General features: G+C 37.7%; 1 protein-coding gene across 2 annotated transcripts in view; it reads right to left on the bottom strand.

Annotated features, from left to right (window-relative positions):
• LOC107707205 (probable E3 ubiquitin-protein ligase MID2) overlaps positions 1-9124 on the bottom strand; it is a 60303-nt gene extending 51179 nt beyond the window's left edge. For both annotated transcript variants that reach the window (XM_016511138.1, XM_016511139.1), the window contains exon 1: positions 8381-9124. In XM_016511138.1, coding sequence (XP_016366624.1) covers positions 8381-9073 — 693 coding nt within the window. In that variant the 5' untranslated portion in view covers positions 9074-9124. The remainder of the gene's footprint in view (positions 1-8380) is intronic.
• Positions 9125-19041: the final 9917 nt, after the last annotated feature.

Raw genomic sequence — 19041 nt, 5'->3', positions numbered from 1 at the left:
CCCCAAAAAATTAATTTTCATTTTTTTTTTTTTAAGGGATTATCTCTTTGATATGCTCAAAATACTGTTAAAACAATATAACAGTGATTTTGTGGGGTCATTAAGTTTGTTCCACCTTGTCCGATGTTCACCGTGACCTTCACTGGTCTGTGATAAGATCCAGGCTGTCTGTCCTCATCCCCGACTCACTGGCAGAAGTAGAGATAAGCTGAAGGGGAAGAATAGGTGGAGAGGGGTCTTATCATAGTCAATGAGTGTCCCGGGGCAGGAGAAGGAGGTTTGGGATTCCTCAGGGAACGAGAAACGAGGAGAGCGGTCTCAGAAACACTGCAGACGTGCTCATGGTCTCACACTCCCTGCACTTGTTCTCTCTCAGGACAGGCAGAGTTTCTGGCAGCTGGACAACACGCTTCAGTCGCGCAGGATGAGCTGGAACGGCTGCGGCCTGTCCCGATGGAGAAAGGCTACAGGAAATTCCTACCTTGGACTGTTTTCTGACATTCCGACTCTTGGCGGAAAAGCGCCAAGCATCCCTAGCAGAGATAACGGATGACCCAGGTCACCTCAGCCTAAAACTGCTGGGATCAGAATAGCGCAGAAGGAAGCGGATGCGGAGCGATTAAATGATTTTTGATCTTCGAAAACATGGCCGGAAAAGATGGAAAAGCAAAGCATTTTTGTTCACAATCGACCGTTAACCCATGCTGAACACAGTAAATAATGTATTAGGAACCGCAGATCCTGAGAACTGTTGACTGACAAAGATGGAGGAATGCAGATAAATGTCAACACATCAAAGCCTGAACAAAACCAATTCTCAGGGAAAACCACAGCAAGGTCTGCGGTACAGAGGCAGAGTTCATCTCCACATGAAAATGTAAAACTTGTATGACTTTCTTTCTTCTGCGTAACACTGAAGGAGAACTTCTGAGGAATGTACAGGTCAGTCTTTCCATGCAATTAAAATAAATAAGGATTATGGCAATAATCCTATCAACATGTTTCTTTTTGTTACACAGAGGACTGTAAGTCATACGGGTTTAGAAAGACATGAGGATGAGTTCATTTTGGGGTGAACTAATTCTTTAAAGTCGCTTTCCAAAGCAAAACATCCAGTGCAAATAACTTCACAGGACTTTGGAGTACAGCACCACAGCAGGCCAAATAAAGGTAAAACATGAATGCAAGAGACTACATGAATTATTAATACACAAATCCCATTTCAAAGAGGGGCAAGACTGAGTGGAATAATCTCCTAAAACCAGAGCAAGTACAGCTTTTAATCCCACTCTCTGAGCATTACTGATATTGTCCATCATGTATGCAGCTGGAAGATGATATATGTGGCGCTTTGCACTTCACACCACAGCACAAAGCAGAGAAACACCACATTAGCCCCCCGCACTCAAGAAACTCCTCAACCTGGAGACCAAAGTGGAGAGAGAAGGAGAAGGTGGTTCGCATTGTAAGGCTGATGACTCCACTTCACTGCTCTTAAAAGCTTTTCAGTTCCTCTCTGCATTAATTGTGTATGGGGAGCGCAAGGTTCAAAGCAGTTTAATAACAAGCCTCTACATTCACCTCTGATAACCTGTCACTATATCTCTTCACAGCATGCACACCATGCATTACTCACATGTGGCCATTTTTGCACGCAACCATGGGCCAGGTATGTGCACGCCTGTACAGGAGAGAGAAAAAAGCCCCTAAGAATGTCTCTGAACGCCTCCGTACAGAATCAACAAGCACTCTTGCTTCACTCGGTTCTCACGCAGCTGCAAAACACTGGCACGCCTCCATACAGATGGGAGAGAAAAAGAAAAGAGACATGTTCCAAAAAGCAATAATAGCAGCAAAAACCATTAAAACACATTTTATTATAATAGATTATTACCAGAGTTGGGGAGTAATGATTAAATGTAGAAAAGTCACTAATTTAACTGTATTTTTCAGTAGCCTGACAGTAGCTCAGCTGCTTTTAAAACAGAATAGCTTTTCTAGTAACAAACTACTTTTTCAACATGTAGAGAAGTAGTGTGATATAACTCTACATTACTATTTTTTTAAAATAAATTGAACAATCGGCTTCACAGTCAAGCTATCTGGAGTAAAATAGGCACCAATTCATTTTTATATTTAGACTTATATTTAGAAAAGATATATGTGATCCTGGAGCACAAAACCGGTCATAAGTAGCATGGGTATAATTTGTAGCAATAGCCAAAAATACATTGTATGGGTCAAAATGATCGATTTTTCTTTTATGCCAAAAATCATTAGGATATTAAATAAAGATCATGTTCTATGAAGATATTTTGTAAATTTCCTACTGTAAATATATCAAAACTTAATATTTGATTAGTAATATGCATGGCTAAGAACTTAATTTTAAAGGCGATTTTTTCAGTATTTAGATTTTTTTGCACCCTCAGATTCCAGATTTTCAAATAGTTGTATCTTGGCCAAATATTGTCCCTATACTTACAAACCATACATACATGGAAAGCTTATTTATTTATTTCAGATGATGTATAAATCTCTATTTTAAAAAAATGACCCTTATGACTGGTTTTGTGGTCCAGGGTCACATATACAGTATTCTTTTTGTAGCAAATATACAAAATAATACATATTTCAGAATCATTTTCTAATATGTATTGCAATATTTTTACTAAAATTATACAATATTTAAGTCAAATGCTGCTGTTCATTATTATTATTATTAATACATTTTTTTTACAGCTTTTTTACATTAGTATTTTTTAGTAGTTTTTTTGGTCATTGTAAATTAATCCGTTACAAATTTTAAAAACAATAATATACATAAATACACAGCATACATACATATATATTTTGTAAAAACAGAATCTATATCTATCTATCTATCTATCTATCTATCCATCCATCCATCCATCCATCCATCCATCCATCCATCCATCCATCCATCCATCCATCCATCCATCCATCCAATAACATATAAATACTCTGTTTTGTAGGAATACAATAAGAATACAGAATAATTTTCTAATATTTACCTCAATATTTTTGTAAAATTATATTAAATGCTGCTGTTCATCATCAAGTTTTTTTTTGTAGTTACTGTAAATTAATTTGTAAACTGTTGCAAATATTATATACACAAAATATGGTAATTAAAGGCTTAATTTAGATTTTGGTAAAAATGGCAAGTCATAGTCTTTGGCTTTGATTCAGTAACTGGCTTTTATGGTAACAAGCTACAGTTTCAAAATATGTTCCCAACACTGACTATTACAATAAAATAGTTTTGATATTGAGGGTCATAGTCACTGTCCTCTGAATACGGGTGGAAGTCAGCTGTGAGTGAGTGCATACAAAATCTGTACCTTTCATTACTCTAAATGAGGAGTATTTCCATAGTGCTTAAATTTATAAGCATGACATATTGCCTCCCGCATTATCTCCTTTGAACACCTTGGGCTAAAGGACCAAACCAGGCCAATGAGGCCGCAGTAGGGAAATCTGGCAGAGGCTGAGGTGGAAGGAAAGCCCAGTTCATATCAAGCACCTTTTCAGCTGACTTGCTCTTTTGGCTTTGAAAACTGTCTTTTAGGAGCATTTTGAAAATGACCCCAGCTGCCTACTGATGGCTCACTGAATGCAGCAGAATTGGGCGAGTTGGTGTCTGCTGAGCTGGGCTCATATATCTGTGAGAAGATAGATGGCTTCCCTAAGGAGCTTAGAGTAAGAGGCCCAACCGCCAAATGGGGTGGAACTTTAATCAAAGCTGACTGCTGCAACTTGCAACTCTTCCGAAATAGAAATTAAGCCTTTAATCGCCACTTTTTTCATATTTTGTGTTTTGGCCCTGTAAAACCTAATCCCTGAGCGTTTGCGAGAGTGCTGTCATGCTTTGAAGGCCTCGCCGTCCGACGTTACTCATGTAAGTCACGTTCAAACGCAGGAGACGGGGTGGGATCAATAGGCGGATGGAAGATGCGCGCTGAGTGCAATGGACAGCGACCGCCTAAACATAATATTTGTCTTGGCTCCTTTCTGCAGCTGTTTAGAAGTGAAGAGTGCGTGAAGAGGTGTTGATGAGGTTTTAAAAGAATGGCAGCTCATTACCTTCTTGAAGTATAGCACACAATGACTGAAGTACCTGCTCTTCAATCAATTAGCTGCCTGTAACAAAGCGTCTGAGAGCATCAACACTGAAAATCCAATTTTCAAAAAGATTTTTACACACTGCCGTTCAAAAGTTTGAGGTCATAAGTTTTTTTTATAGTGTTTGAAAGAAGCCTCCTACACTCTAAAAATGCTGGGCTGTTTCAACCCAGTTTTGGGTCAAATATGGACTAACCCAACTTTTGGATTAAAATTTTTATTGTTTTGTAGCAATTTTATATATTACCTACTATTCTCAGACTTTTGAACGATAATGTGGTTAGCTTAATTAAATGTACTTTTGCGATGAAGAAAATGAACCAGATGCAAATTGAAGTATAATCTTAAAGTATACTTTATATGTGACCCTGGACCACAAAGTCTTAAGTCGCTGGGGTATATTTGTAGCAATAGCCAAAAAAAACATTGTATGGGTCAAAATAATCGATTTTTCTTTTATGCCAAAAATCATTAGGATATTAAGTAAAGATCATGTTCCATGAAGATATTTAGTAAATTTCCTACCATAAATATATCAAAACATAATTTTTGATTAGTAACATGCATAGCTAAGAACTTCATTTGGACAACTTTAAAGGCGATTTTCTCAATATTTAGATTTTTTGCACCCTCAGATTCCAGATTTTCAAATAGTTGTATCTCAGCCAAATATTGTACTATCCTAACAAACCATACATCAATGGAAATCTATTTTATTCCGCTTTCAGATGATGTACAAATCTCAATTAAAAAATAAAAATTGACCCTTATGGCTGGTTTTGTGGTCCAGGGTCACATATATGTGAGAAAAAATAAGGTGTGCTTGGTGAAAGCAACATAAATCTCCATGATGTTTTTTTAATTCTATAAAAACAATTTCATCATAAGCATAACTGTAAACACAACTATAATCCCTATTACTTTCTAATGAGAACTACTCACAGTTATCATAAGCCCCAATTCTCAGGCCTACATAATTAAATATTTAATTCATTTAAATAGCCCTAAACTTAATGTGTGTCTCTTCATTTCTTAATCATTCAGAATAAGAATAAATAAGAATAAGTTCTGTTCAAAACACATAGAATACATTCTAAAAACACTTATTATTATTTAGCAGAAAGGAAAACATGAATCATACAAGCAAAATATGAACAAAAAATTTACTCTGGGCCAAATTTAACTTTTTTCAGGACATGAGCATGTGCAAACCTATACAACTTTATTGCAGGAGAGCCTGCTGTTTGGCTTCACAATAACTGTAATATGCAATTCTGCGACTGTTGACTGGGAAACGGCAGACCTCATCTAAACGCGTGGAACAGTTTGAATCATCATCATCCACCGTGAAGCTTATGTACAAACAAGGATTTCTCATTTTACTTGAGCCGGAAGAAGATTAAAAGTTTGAAGCCCTGAGCCCTGACGGCGTCTTTGCTCTCTCTCTTCAGGTTGTGGATTGGAAGTTCAAAGTTAGACAGGTTCAAAGCTTCGGAAGGGGAACATTCAAATAAGCCTCTGCAACGTAGATACAAACCCCAATCCAGACGTTTTGCATTAAAAGTGCATTAAAGTGCATTTTAGACCCGGCGTCTTATTTTAGGCCTAGCATAACTTTTTTAAACGGAACGAGTCAAGACTGTTACAGGTTCCATGCGGAATGTGTACAACAAGCATCTACGGCACAAGAGGTAATTATGGATAGAACATTCCAGTGAGTCATTCAAAACCGAGGTAATCCTCTCAGTCCGCCGGGATTCCTAGAGGAAATTAAATGTCGATCTGGATGCAGTAACTTTTGCATACTTTGCAGGGCCAGCCTCTTTTCTGTTTCCCTGCATGAAGACCTTGGGACAAAAGAGGAGCAACTTTCTCAGGTATCGACTTTCAGCAACACACAATGAACTTCGTCTAGCACAATCGAGGCAGTTTCAGCAGAGCCACGCCGTTTTCTTCAAAAACCAGATGGGGCGAGCGTCAATGATCGGAATTTCCTTTGTGCGAGCTGGTGTGAACAAAGAGGTCAACCGGGATACGAGATCACATGTGCCCTCTATGCATGCTATTATAATGCTGATGCAGAAGTCAATGGCGGCCTATTCATGGGAGCCAGATTACGACGGTGTAGAGGCCTCTACGTGGGCTCGTATTTACAAATCCACCCCATGAGAACTTAACAAGCACATAACGCTAGCGGCCTTAACCCGCTCTTCTCTTGTAACTCGACCTTCGCAGGGATAATTGAGGCTGATCTGGAGGAAACGTGCTCTGAAGTTATGGTGGCATTGAAAAAACAAAGGCACGGATGTAATTCTGGTCTTCTGCAGCTGCGAATGATTATACTGATGGGTGTGAGTGTATTCACAGGTTGGGAGCTCTGTGTGAGCTTCTGTGTTTTAGCACTGATTCAGCAATCAGGGTCTTTGTAGCAGGTCAGCATTGCGTTTCAGTGCCGAACAGAGAATGGCTTTAGGGACTGCAGACTCATCTAATATGATAATGAGTTGTGCTCAAAGGAACAGCTGGGCAGTTCTGGCTGATACTATGCATGAAGCGTTCCACTATGAAGGCCAACAAATATCGCAAAGAATGAGTTAGGTTGATGCTAATGAAATGAAATTAGCTTACTGAAGAGAAAAAAAAACGAGTTTGCATAAATGATGGTTGCAATACATGATGCAGGACAACAAAGATTTTACCAAAGAGATCACCTTGAACTATTTCACTCAAAACCGGTCAACATGAACCCTTTCTGTTGCTCACTTAGAGGAGTCTGAGCTGCTTCTATAATAAAGAGCTAATAATAGTGAAAACAGCTGTGTAATGCAAGACACTGCAGGCAAAAACACTGCTTTTTCATGCACTGGTCAATTTTGAGATTTTGGGCAATTTGCCTTTTTCTTCAATGGAAAGAAAACATCCAAAATAAATTTTTATCTTGTTGCACTATCTATTTGCGTCTGTAAATTTCAATTTAAAAGCTGCTTTCTCCACTTTACTAGCATTAGATGCACAAAACCTTTACAGCTTTATTCCCACTTACATTTTGAAGGTTTTTACAGAGGGATTTGTTCATACATCATTTTTCATATGGTTCATATGGTCATTTGACAATATTTTCTGATTTATGGAGTGAAAAAGAAAAGATATAAAAAATCCCAGCTGTAAAAACAAAACAAAATGAAACAAAATGAAATGAACCTCGCTTTATCCAATGTTTAGATTTCTGTTCTGAAAATGTATGCAAATTAGTGCATATTTAAATGAAAAGTTCAACCAAAAGTGAAAATTTGCTGAACATTTACTGAACCTCAGGCCATCCAAGATTTAAATGAGTTTGTTTCTTCATCAGAACAGATTTTGAGAAATGTAGCATCACATAACTTGCTCACCAATGGCTCCTCTGCAGTGAATGTGTGCCATCATAATGAGAGTCCAAACAGCTGAAAAAAACATCACAATAATCCACACGACTTCAGTCCATCAATTAATGTCTTGAAAAGCTGCAAGTTTGTAAGAAACAAATAAGAAACAAAGGTGTTTTAACTTTAAATCGTCGCTTCTGGGCCAAAATCCAAAAAAATACTTCCTCCAGCAAAAAAGACCATCCTCTGTTGTCCTCTCACATCAAAATCCACCAACATATTTGTTTAAAACGGTTTTAGACTGTTTTGGCATGCAAATGGTGCTTGATCTGTGCACATTTCTCTCCTGATTTAGACGAGATTACTTTTTCACTGGAGAACACAATATTATGGACTGAGGATTCAAATTTTTGCCGTAAACAATGGTTTGAGGTTTAAAAAAACGTCTTAATGATGAATTTGTTCCTTACAAACACACTTCATCTTTTCACTTCATAAGATGTTAACTGATGGACTGGAGTGGTGTGGATTACTTGTGGATTATTGTGATGTTTTTATCAGCTGTTTGGACTCTCCTTCTGACGGCACCCATTCACTGCAGAGGATCCATTGGTGAGCAAGTGATGCAATGTGATGAAAAAACATCGTGGATGGCCTGAGGAGGAGTAAATTTACAGCAAATTTTCATTTTTGCGTGAACTATTCCTTTAATTAGACAATGCCTCATTTGCATATTTAAAAACTACATTACAGAAAACTTGTAACACTAAGAAAATTGCAACTCAAATGGGGAAGCATGGTTATATCTATTAGTTAATTTTTTTTCTTACCTGGGGTGTCTTGCCTTAAGAATCAAGTTCAGGACTCACCTTGAGCTTGTCGAAGCGATCGCTAAGCGAGGTGACCTGATGCTCGCGGTGCCGTCCCACCAGCTTGCAGAGAGCGCAGATCAGCTGGTCGTCCACCACACAGTACATGTTGACCTTCTCGTTCTCGTGCTCCAGGCAGGCCAGCCCACGCAGCTGAGCGTCCGCCACCGGCTCCACCAGACGATGGCTGGTGAAGGGCTTCTTATTGGGGTGCGTGGCCCGCAGACAGCGGTCGCAGTACGACACCTCGCACGTCACGCATGTCTTGACGGCCTCCCGCGGGGGCTCCTGATCACAGAACTGGCAGCCGACACGCTCTAGGGACATGGCGCTACTGGCGGGGCTGCCCCTCGTGCTCCCGCCGAGCGTGGCGCTGTAGGGTCGCGGCCGGCGACTCTCGTTGGGGGAGTTGGGCCCGCTGACGGAGGCCTTCTGGAAACGGTCGATGATGTTCTGCAGCGTCACATTGCGCTTCAGGCCCTCCAGGCCGCGCTGGTTGAGCGTGATGACGTAGCGGCAGGTGGGGCACTGGAAGGCGGAGATGGACTCGAGAGGCTTGGTGCTGGAGCAGTGCGAGACCAGGATGCGGTGGGCGCAGTTGAAGCACAGGCTGTGGGCGCAGGGCAGCAGGAGGGGGTCCTCAAACAATTCCAGGCAGATTGGACACGTCAGCTCGGACTCCAGTGTTTCCATCTTCAGTTGAACCGATCTAAAGGTGACATCAAATCCCACAGAAGCTGGTCAGTCACCTGTGCGGCGGATAGCTACGGGTTAGTGGCAAGCAAAAAGCAGCAGAAAGAGAAATTCCGCTCAAAAACAAAAAGGTATACAAAGTCAGTGACCAAAGTATTTAAATCCGTTGAAATAATTTAAATCAGCATACTGTTAACAATAAAATTAAAATCAAAACTACATATATACTGAAAAAGAAAAACTAAAAATAATCTTTTATCATGAAATTATAGCCTATTTTTATATTATATTATATTATATTGCCATGAAAAAAAACAAACAAACAATAAAATCGAAACTAATTATACTGAAGAAAAAAACTAGACAAAATAAATTTTTATTATTAATTATATTAGTTTTTTTTATTTAAATTCCTATATTATATTATATTAATACTAACCTTAAATTCAAAACTAAATACACTGAAACAGAAAAAACTGAAACTAGAGGAAATAAACTTTTATCATGAAATGTATTTTGTTTGTAGAAAAATATATTATATCATATCATAATATAGCCAGAAAATCTAATTTTAAAAATCACTAAAACCTAAATAGAGCAGAAATTTTTATATTACATTATATTATATTACTACTATATTTCTTTTTCTTTTTTCATAACAGTTTTGGTTGTGTATTGTATATGTATGTATAAGAACAAAGTGAAATTGAACACTGAACTAAGCTAAATTTGTGATGACAAAAGCTAATTAGAAAATAAATCAAACTAAAATAACCTTGATGACAACTGGAAAAAAAAGGAGGAAAATATTGATTTTGAGCGGAAAATCACTAGAGTTGTAAGCAGTTTGGTTAATGACAGCACACACACATTCAAAGCATTATCTCTGGCTCAATAGTGGCAGCGTGTGTAAGCTAATAGTTTTACAAGGAGAACATAAATGTCAAAACATGATCAAGGATTGCCTTCAAGCTGCATTGTCATCGTGACAGATGGGGATTAAAGAAGACCTTACGTTCCATTCACTTCCATTCATACGCATATGCTCTGGGCTAGATGAACAGTGAACAAACACACACACACACACACACACCCTGTTGGGCTTCAGCGAAGCAAATCAATGTCATCAAGCAACATCTCCTCTGCCATAAATTAAGACACAATAAGATTTAATACAGTTTAAAGGAAAGCTAAACCCCCTGAAGTAAAACAACTCCTGGGCATTTATTTAAAATCATATATTTGTGCCTCGCTACTGCTGTTTTAATGGAGGGGCTTTAGCAGATTACGATGTTTCTGCTTTGATGAATATGAATGGGCCCAAATCAGCACAGCACAGCACTGAACACGGGCACCTGTGCCTCCAGCCTGCATGCTAAAATGTGTTTGTCTTTTCAGCTAATGAACTGTACTTCACATGTGATGATATATCGTCTGTTTGGTTAACAGTCATATAAACAAGGAAATTATGAAGAAATCAATATAATGAAATTTTATTACTACCTTTGAAGTAGGGATGTGCAAAATTATATATTTATAAAACTGATTAGTATTTGGGTTGTCTGAATGACTAGTCAGTCATAAAAAGCCCTGTATAATTATAAATAATTCTAAAATATACTCATGCCAGGAGTGTTTCTGACACCATGTGTACACCAAACATGAGCAGAACATAAATCATCACTCCCATTATAATCAATATAGCTGTCTGCACCGGAGGCGTCTATTTTGGAATGTGATACACCTTCAGCTTTGATGCTTCTAGTATAAACAGACATGCATGTAGGGATGGGTATCGTTAAGGTTTTAACGGTATTACTACTCTAAGATAATGTATATATAGCAATAATAAATGTCTGTGTGTTTTATTAATTTCTCCAGTACCGATAGCAGAACCGTTAACGTCAGAGCTTATCGATACTCCGGTCTTTCATAATTTAGCCCCGGGACCGATTAAATACCGGGTTTCGGTACCCATCCCTACATGCATGTGTACAGACAAACTTAAAAAAAAAAGACAATGCAAGAATGTGCAGGGAATATACATTAAACATATGAACAAGCTAAATATCTATAACTAAAATAGCAATTAAATAGCATTAAAGTAGAGGACTTAAAAGCAATTTCCTGGAGCAGCAGTATTTTATTATTATTTATTACAATTTTATTGAAAAATTACCATTATTATTATTATTAATAATAATGAAACAAATAATAAATACATAAAAATAAAATAACAAAATAATATTTAGTATTAAATAAATAAACAAACAAATAAATAAAAATGGTATTTTAATAATAATAATAATAATAATTTATTGTCATTATTAAATTAAGAAATAAAAACAAAATATTAATAATAAGACAACAACAACAACAATGTTATTATTATTATTATTATTGTTGTTGAAACAAATAATAAATACATAAAATAAAAGAACAAAACAAATAAATAATTAAATAAATAGTATAATAATAATAATAATTATTATTATTATGTTTATTGTCATTATTAAATAAAGAAATAAAAACTAAATATTAATAATAAGACAACAAGAATAATAATGTTATTATTATTATTGAATCAGATAATAAATACATAAAATAAAAGAACAAAATAAATAAATAAACATTATTATTTAATATTTATAATAATATTATATAATAATAATAATTATTATAATTATTATGCTTCAATTTTTTATTTCTCACCTTTCTCTCTATTTCTCCTTCTTGGGCCTGTGTGCAGCCATGTGACTTCATATTGATTGTGCTAGACCGCTCGTTGGCTTTTAACGATTTCCATCTCTGATGTTACATACAAATCAATGCAGAACTCCAAGCACACGTAAAAGGCTGTGATCACATTGCCTTAGTCTATCACATTTCCCCGCACCTTCTGATCTAACAGCGACACCGTCCATCTCCGCCCTATCATTCCCACATTAGGTTTCAGCTCCATCCTCTTAAATGGCTATTGAGCGTGTCAGAATCTTCAAGACACACTGCTCTACTGGAGCAGCAAGTTACTGCCATTTCTGACAAGCAACCTGAAGCCCCTGACTGCTGCTTAAAATTATATGACAGCTCCTGTGAGGAGCCAAAAGTTCTTGAAGTCTGCAGACATCCTGAGATCTTGTACTAAACCTTTAACTCGACAGGCACTTATGACGGCGAGCCAAGAAGGGCATGTGATTAAAGCAGCAGTGGACCAGGTGGAAACTGGATGAAGTCGTTACTGGAAAAATGAAATAACATGCAGATATATGGTAATAAGAGCTTGTGTCCTTGTGTAATAGTCACCTTGATGGATATCAGGAGGATTCTGTGTGAATAATAATCCTTGAAAGTTTGTGTTAAAGTTACCGCAATATTCCGGTACTGACAACAACAATGAAAATTTAAAAAATTCAATATTGATATCATGTTAATTCTATGTGATAATATTGTAAATAATCTGCTTGACACTCCAACACAGTAGGTGGCAGTATGGTACCTTAATGTTGGTTGCCATCCTTCATGAAATAAAAAAGAAGACAACACAGTGCATAGGTACAACATTAGATATGTATAGAATAGATGCCATATTCGACCGCTCCAGATACGCTGACGCGTCCGCAATTTTGGAACGGTCAACTTGCCGTCATTCACCATAATAATCAATGAATATTCAAAGATATACATGCGTATAACTTGCTGTTGTAGACGCACACAGTCAACTTGCGCTCGAGTGTTCGCAGACCGTTCCAAAAATGGCGGATGGCTTACGTATCGCGGCCCATAGAAACAGTCACTAATGAGGCATTTAGGATTGTAAATCTATGGGTACAACTGCCACTCAAAACTTGAAGATGACAGACGAAAGTGAGACACCTGGAGAAAGTTTCACCAGGTTGGGAGTTTTTGGATTCTGTAAAAAAATACAGGCTCTTTGACACAACAGTAGAATCCATCAAAGAGCAAAAATCTCCATTCTTGAAATTCGTTTAGTTGGTATCCAAACACAAGGATTACATGCCGAGATACTAGCAATCTTCTTTTATTATTATAAAGTGCAAAAAAGTGCTCAGTGCATATTAAAATCAACAGACGTTTCATTCTTTGACACAACACTCAGTGAAAATCTGATATCATGACAGTTTGTGTTTGAAATTTGAGTCATTGCTTGGTCCTCATTGGCCAGTTAGAAACAATGTTCTTTAAAAAACATACCTCTAAAATTAATTGGAGATTTATGTGAACAGTGTGATTTGTGCTCGTAAACTGGTACAAACTGCATCAATGCTATTCTCATGGGGACCAGATGTGAATTGCAAAGCATTTTTAACTGCCAAAAAAGACAAACGCTCAAACTCAGTCAAATAAAAAGAGATCAAATAAAGAAGCCTCATTTCATAGCAATTAGGCTACATCTAAAAAACAGAGTGAGTGAACAGAACTGTTCTATAACTAACCATCTTGGAATTGTTTTCCTTTAAAACACCTCTAGTTCCATTTACAACCATCCAAACACAAGGGACTTATTACATTAGAAATAAGCAAAAGCTTGCCTGGCAATCTGGCAATTGTGCTAAAGTAGAATCCAGTGGTAAGTGGTGACTTTAACCAGGTATGCTATCTAATTTAAGACGACAATAAGTAACCTTGGCAGGTGTTGATTTGAAAGTATGGCTGTTGGTAGGAATCACCATTAAGTGGCATTGCCTTCTCAAGAGACATACGAATGCTTATGCACACACACAAGGTTTGTCAAGAATGGGAAAAACTAACGGAACAATAAAAATCCTCAGAAATTTTAACTTTGATTAGTTAACGTGTACCTTCAACATACTTTGTCTATGCTAAAAAATATTCTTTCAAAATGTGATTTCGGTGATTGAGACCTTTGACAGTTTTCAGCTTGGGCAAGCAATTCGTGGACTGCTTTTCTTGCTCATGAAATCACCAACAGGCCAACAAACCAATGAAAACATGCAACAATAATGACGATTCTTAGCAATAGAGCGCAGGCGCAAAAGCTGTTGTGAATCCGTTGTTATGCAAACCCTCTGTAATTGGCACAGATTTGCAGAAAATTACCATCAGTTGGCAAATAAATAATATGTATTTGCAACATTTTAACATGAATGCTTTATGTTGCACCTCAAATAAATGAGTCCCTGAACTCATTCTCTCAAATGGCTTGGGTATGCTGAGCATTCGCAGCTTATATGAACTAAACGGCCCTAGTAGAAATGGCGGGGCTTAGTGAAGGTCGTGATGAGGTCAGCAATGGACTCCAGCATCCTCTACAGCTGGTCTGATGTTCTGAATGCAGATTTTGAGACATTTTAAAACATACAGAGAGAGTCAGGAGAGTAAGCCAGAGGGTTTAGCACGTAAACGTCTACTTTAAGTGTGACAGGCAGAAGAAGGATGTGATAGACTGGAGAAGTGGAGAAGCAAACAGTTTACTCCTTACAAAGGAAGACACCACATATAATCTGATTATGACGAAGTGCTCCATATGGAGGCTGATCGGAGTCTGCTTTTGCTCACGAACAGCCCCTCTCAAGCACAACACGCATGCACACGTTCTCAGAGCCGAGTCTGGTTTATTTGATCTGTTCTCGGCTTGATTAAGGCATTATTTTCCCCTTTGATGTAGACTCGGAATCAGAAAAAGACAAAAAGCAGTCTCTATAAGAGATGACTCATATGGTAATGATTTAACAAAGTCACTTAGTGTTCAATTGCAGACACAAGTGTACATCAGGTGTCTAACGCGTTCGCCTAAACACAAACCTAGCCGCCTTGATGCTGATATATTTGCTAATAACATCCAAATGTAATACATCTCTCTTAAACAAGCTTACGACAGCCCACTCTAGAATACAAATACTAAGCAAGGCTAGTTTAAAAGATGGCAGTTGCATTTAATAGTCCTATCTCTGGCCTCCTGGGACTCTACTTTTCTGTGCCTGTTAGGACAGAAGGAAAAAGAAAAACCAACCCTCATGCGTCACTGAGAGGTATGGCATTTCTGGAACAATGACAATTAGCCTTGACTAAACAATAGGGACAGTTCACTTTTAAAAAGGCTCTAAGGTATGCTCTTCCTTGAATTATATGCATACACTGATAATGAGACAATGATCACTTACAACACATATATAGGGGTCACTGAAAATGAAACTTTCTCTGCTATTTTTAGATGGACTAATCTGCTACAAGGGGTTTTAATGAATCTTTAGGGTTATTATATTCATAACACACATTTACTGTACACTCGTTTATAGAAACATTTAGTTTAATTCACATTAGTTAATCTATCTATCTATCTATCTATCCTTTTTGTATGCCATATTCATGATTGGTAATGTAAATCTTGTAATCTTTCAGTCATGGCATAAGATATAACTGTATACATCCCAGCCCTGGTCTGCTATTCATTTATTTAAAAAGCAAACAGACAAAGAAACAAAAAAACTGTCCTTGGTGAAGCACGTCATAGGAGAAATATGTTTATACAATGCAAACTCCATCTGGGTCAGACATTCAGGTGAATAGGAAATTCAGCATATCACATTACATCCCTTTAAACACTTTTCCATACCAGCAATATTTCACCTAGTGGCTGACTGACATGGATTTTAAAGTGGCTGATAACTAGAGAGCACAGTGGTCAATAAGACGCCAATCCAATACCCCACATGATATAGAGCTATCCAATTTATACTGGAATTAAACATTTCCTCAAAATTCGCCAAAATTTTGGATTTCGATACAAAGTAAAACTAGTAGGACACTGTAATCCTTCATAAACCTGTCATAACACTGACCTACCATCCAGATGGCATTATATAGGCCAATCCAGTCAGGACACAAGATAACTCACTGTGCTAGCCTGTCCGGAATGAGGAAGTATGTTGTTTGATGTTTGTAAGAGGCTTACTATGGCGCTGGGTGGGCCAGTGGGTCAGACTCCGCCCTGCGGCCCAGACACTCTAATGGAGCCATTTATCTCATGTCAACCTGCAGCTGGTTACCGGTTCCCCACTGCCTCCTCTGCCGCTTGAGTAGCCAGGCAGCTGGAGTCACGGGCAGAGAGGAAGTCTAGACCGGACACAGCACCACTGGAGCACTACTGCAGCCCCACACCTCACGGATGGCTGAAGACACATCGATTAAAAATGAGCCACTGGACTTTGGGGATTCCCAGAGCTCTGCTGTTAGGACAGGTGCCAGGGAAGCCATTCGCAGTTTATCACCTCCGAATTTGTTACGACTGACCTCCCGACAAGCCGAGCGGCAGCTGAAGTGAGCAGGAGGGGTGTTTAAGAAAGACAGGATTCCCAAGGGTGGCAAATTCTACCCCGGAGGATTCTTAAAAAGAACCATTTTGTGCTGGATAGAGTTCTTGAGTTGATTTACGGTCATCTGGAGATGAAAAGTTTTAGATTTTACTTCATAGGTTCTTCAGATGAGTGTATTGTTACATTGATTTATGAGATCTGTAAAGCACCAGTACATAAAGTTCTTTGTGAAAAAAATAAAATAAAATTCTCATATGGCATTGAATTACTGGTGCATGCTAAAGCTAATACTGATGCTTGTACTCATATGAATGTTTATGCTACAGACATGAACATCTAAAATATTAAGGCTTGTCGAGCAGATGTCTGCTATTATAAGATTATGATCAGACTTAATGACAATTTTTCATAATATTCTCTTGGTGGATAATAAAAAGTGAAATTTGGTCTTTGCTATAAAATTAATTGATCAAATGTTTGGTCTATTTGGTCTGAATAAATTAAAATGTTAAAATACTGCAAGTAAATTTAGACATCACAACAAGGGACAAAAATGGTTATTCATATCTGTGACTTGGTAAAGGTTAAGGGTTATTAAATTATTAGTCTTCTTAAAGATTAACTTTAAATGAGCGTTAGATAGGCTAATGTCATTGTACATGTAAAAATAAGTAAAATGGGCTTGCACTGTTAAATATACAATATCAAATGATATGATAAATTGAAAATGATCTAATAATGGCAGAAAACCAATATAGTACAAACTTATTGTGAATAAAAAAAAAATTGGAGATTTATACTCATGACAGAAGCTATATTCTTTTGAAAAAGCCTTTTTTGCTATTTTCGGCCGAATAATTTCGGTTACCGAACATTCGGTGCATCTCTACTCAGAATTAAGATTAAAAAAAAATATCGGAATTGTGAGATCTCGAAGAATATATGTACACAGTGTATTGTAAATTATGTGATCATAATTTAAGTGATCAGCTGACGTGTTTAAGCTTCATACTGAAATAATCCCCAAATCACGCAGCATCACACAAACTCTTGAAGATCTGTCAATGCAGAATTTTCCCCTCACTGCATTACTATGTAGCTTTGGGATACGTTTATGAAAAGCTCAATCCAAGGAGAGTGCTGGAGTGAATAAAATCATGCAGGTGTGTTTTAACTGAAGTGTCTGGCACAGAATCCAAGGATCTTCACCACTGCGAACATTCACCATTCTCCTATCCACCTTCAACTGCTAAATCTTGCCGCTGTATAAATATGACACGCGTTATGGAGAGCCCACACTGAGTAATAATCTGCTCACCCACAGCTAACGCTTTGAGCCGAATAGGTGAGCCATTGTGCAAGCGCAGGCACCGAACATGTGTCTTCTGTACAGTAAAGCTGTCCACGTAATAAGTGACATAATGATTTTCTGCAGTGATTAGCATTAACAAAAGACGCGAGCGAGACAGAAACGAGCTGCAGGAGTTAGTATGCAGTGAGCATTCCTCAAATATCAAATGAGAACAAAAGGTTATGGATGTTAATTACAAATTACAGGATTATTCCACCGATGACTTCATGTGGAACTGAGACATGCCGCTAATTAAATAAGCGTTCTGAAGTGCACAGCGGGGCTAGAACAGGGCCCAAAGGGTGAATATGCCTTTAACAGGTTGAAGTATTGCTTAAACAGGCGGTTTATTTCATCTCCAGTGGGACAGCGTAATAAAGGTATGTTAGGCCGAGTGGATAGCCTGGTTTCAACACAACCAAACCATGTAGCCACACAGGGAGAGTCAACACAAGGCTGCCTAGATCCCAAAAGAAAGTGGTCAGTCTCTCAAACCATAAGTGCTACTTTATTTATTTTTAATGTCAAAGCTTGAAATAGAGGGGAGACTTGGATAATTGCAGCGGATGTGTTTTTATAAGGATACACAATAGCTGTCTGGTCAATAGCTGATAGGACTATACACTACCGTTTATAAGTTTGGGGTCAGTAAGATGTTTTAATAGTTCTGAAAGAAGTCTCTTTTGCTCACCAAGGCTATCATTACAATTTAAAATAACTCTTTTCTATGTGAATATTTTTTTAAATGCAACTCATTCATGTGATGCCAAAGCTGAATTTTCAGTATCATTACTCCAGTCTTCAGTGTCACATGATCCTTCAGAAATCATTCTGATATGCAGAATAGGTGCTCAAGAAACATTTCTTATTATTATCAATGCTGAAAAATGTTTTGTAACATTATAAATGTCTTATTTTTGATTATTTTAATGCATCCTTTGCTGAATAAAGATATTCATTTCTTAAAAAAATAATAAAAAAATACCAGAACAGAAAGACCAGACAGCACTACCAGTGAAATCCAATTACAGAACGCATTATTCTTATGAGCCTGTTCATTTTATTGAATCAAATAAATACAGAGAGACCAGTGTGTTCTCATTACGAAACAATTGATTCTAATGAGTCAGTTCTTTTAAGTGAATTAAACGCATAAAGTGCAACCAATGTCTGATTCCCGAACAGTCGTGGCCTAATGGATAGAGAGTCGGACTTGTAAGCCAAAGATCGCGGGATCGAGTCTCAGGTCCTGCAGGGATTGTAGGTGGGAGGAGTGAATGTACAGTGCTCTCTTCCACCTTCAATACCACGACTGAGGTGCC

Source organism: Sinocyclocheilus rhinocerous, unplaced genomic scaffold (assembly GCF_001515625.1).
Source record: "Sinocyclocheilus rhinocerous isolate Xijiao unplaced genomic scaffold, SAMN03320098_v1.1 scaffold174, whole genome shotgun sequence".
NCBI classification, from domain to species: domain Eukaryota; kingdom Metazoa; phylum Chordata; class Actinopteri; order Cypriniformes; family Cyprinidae; genus Sinocyclocheilus; species Sinocyclocheilus rhinocerous.
This window is presented reverse-complemented; position numbering and strand designations above follow the sequence as displayed.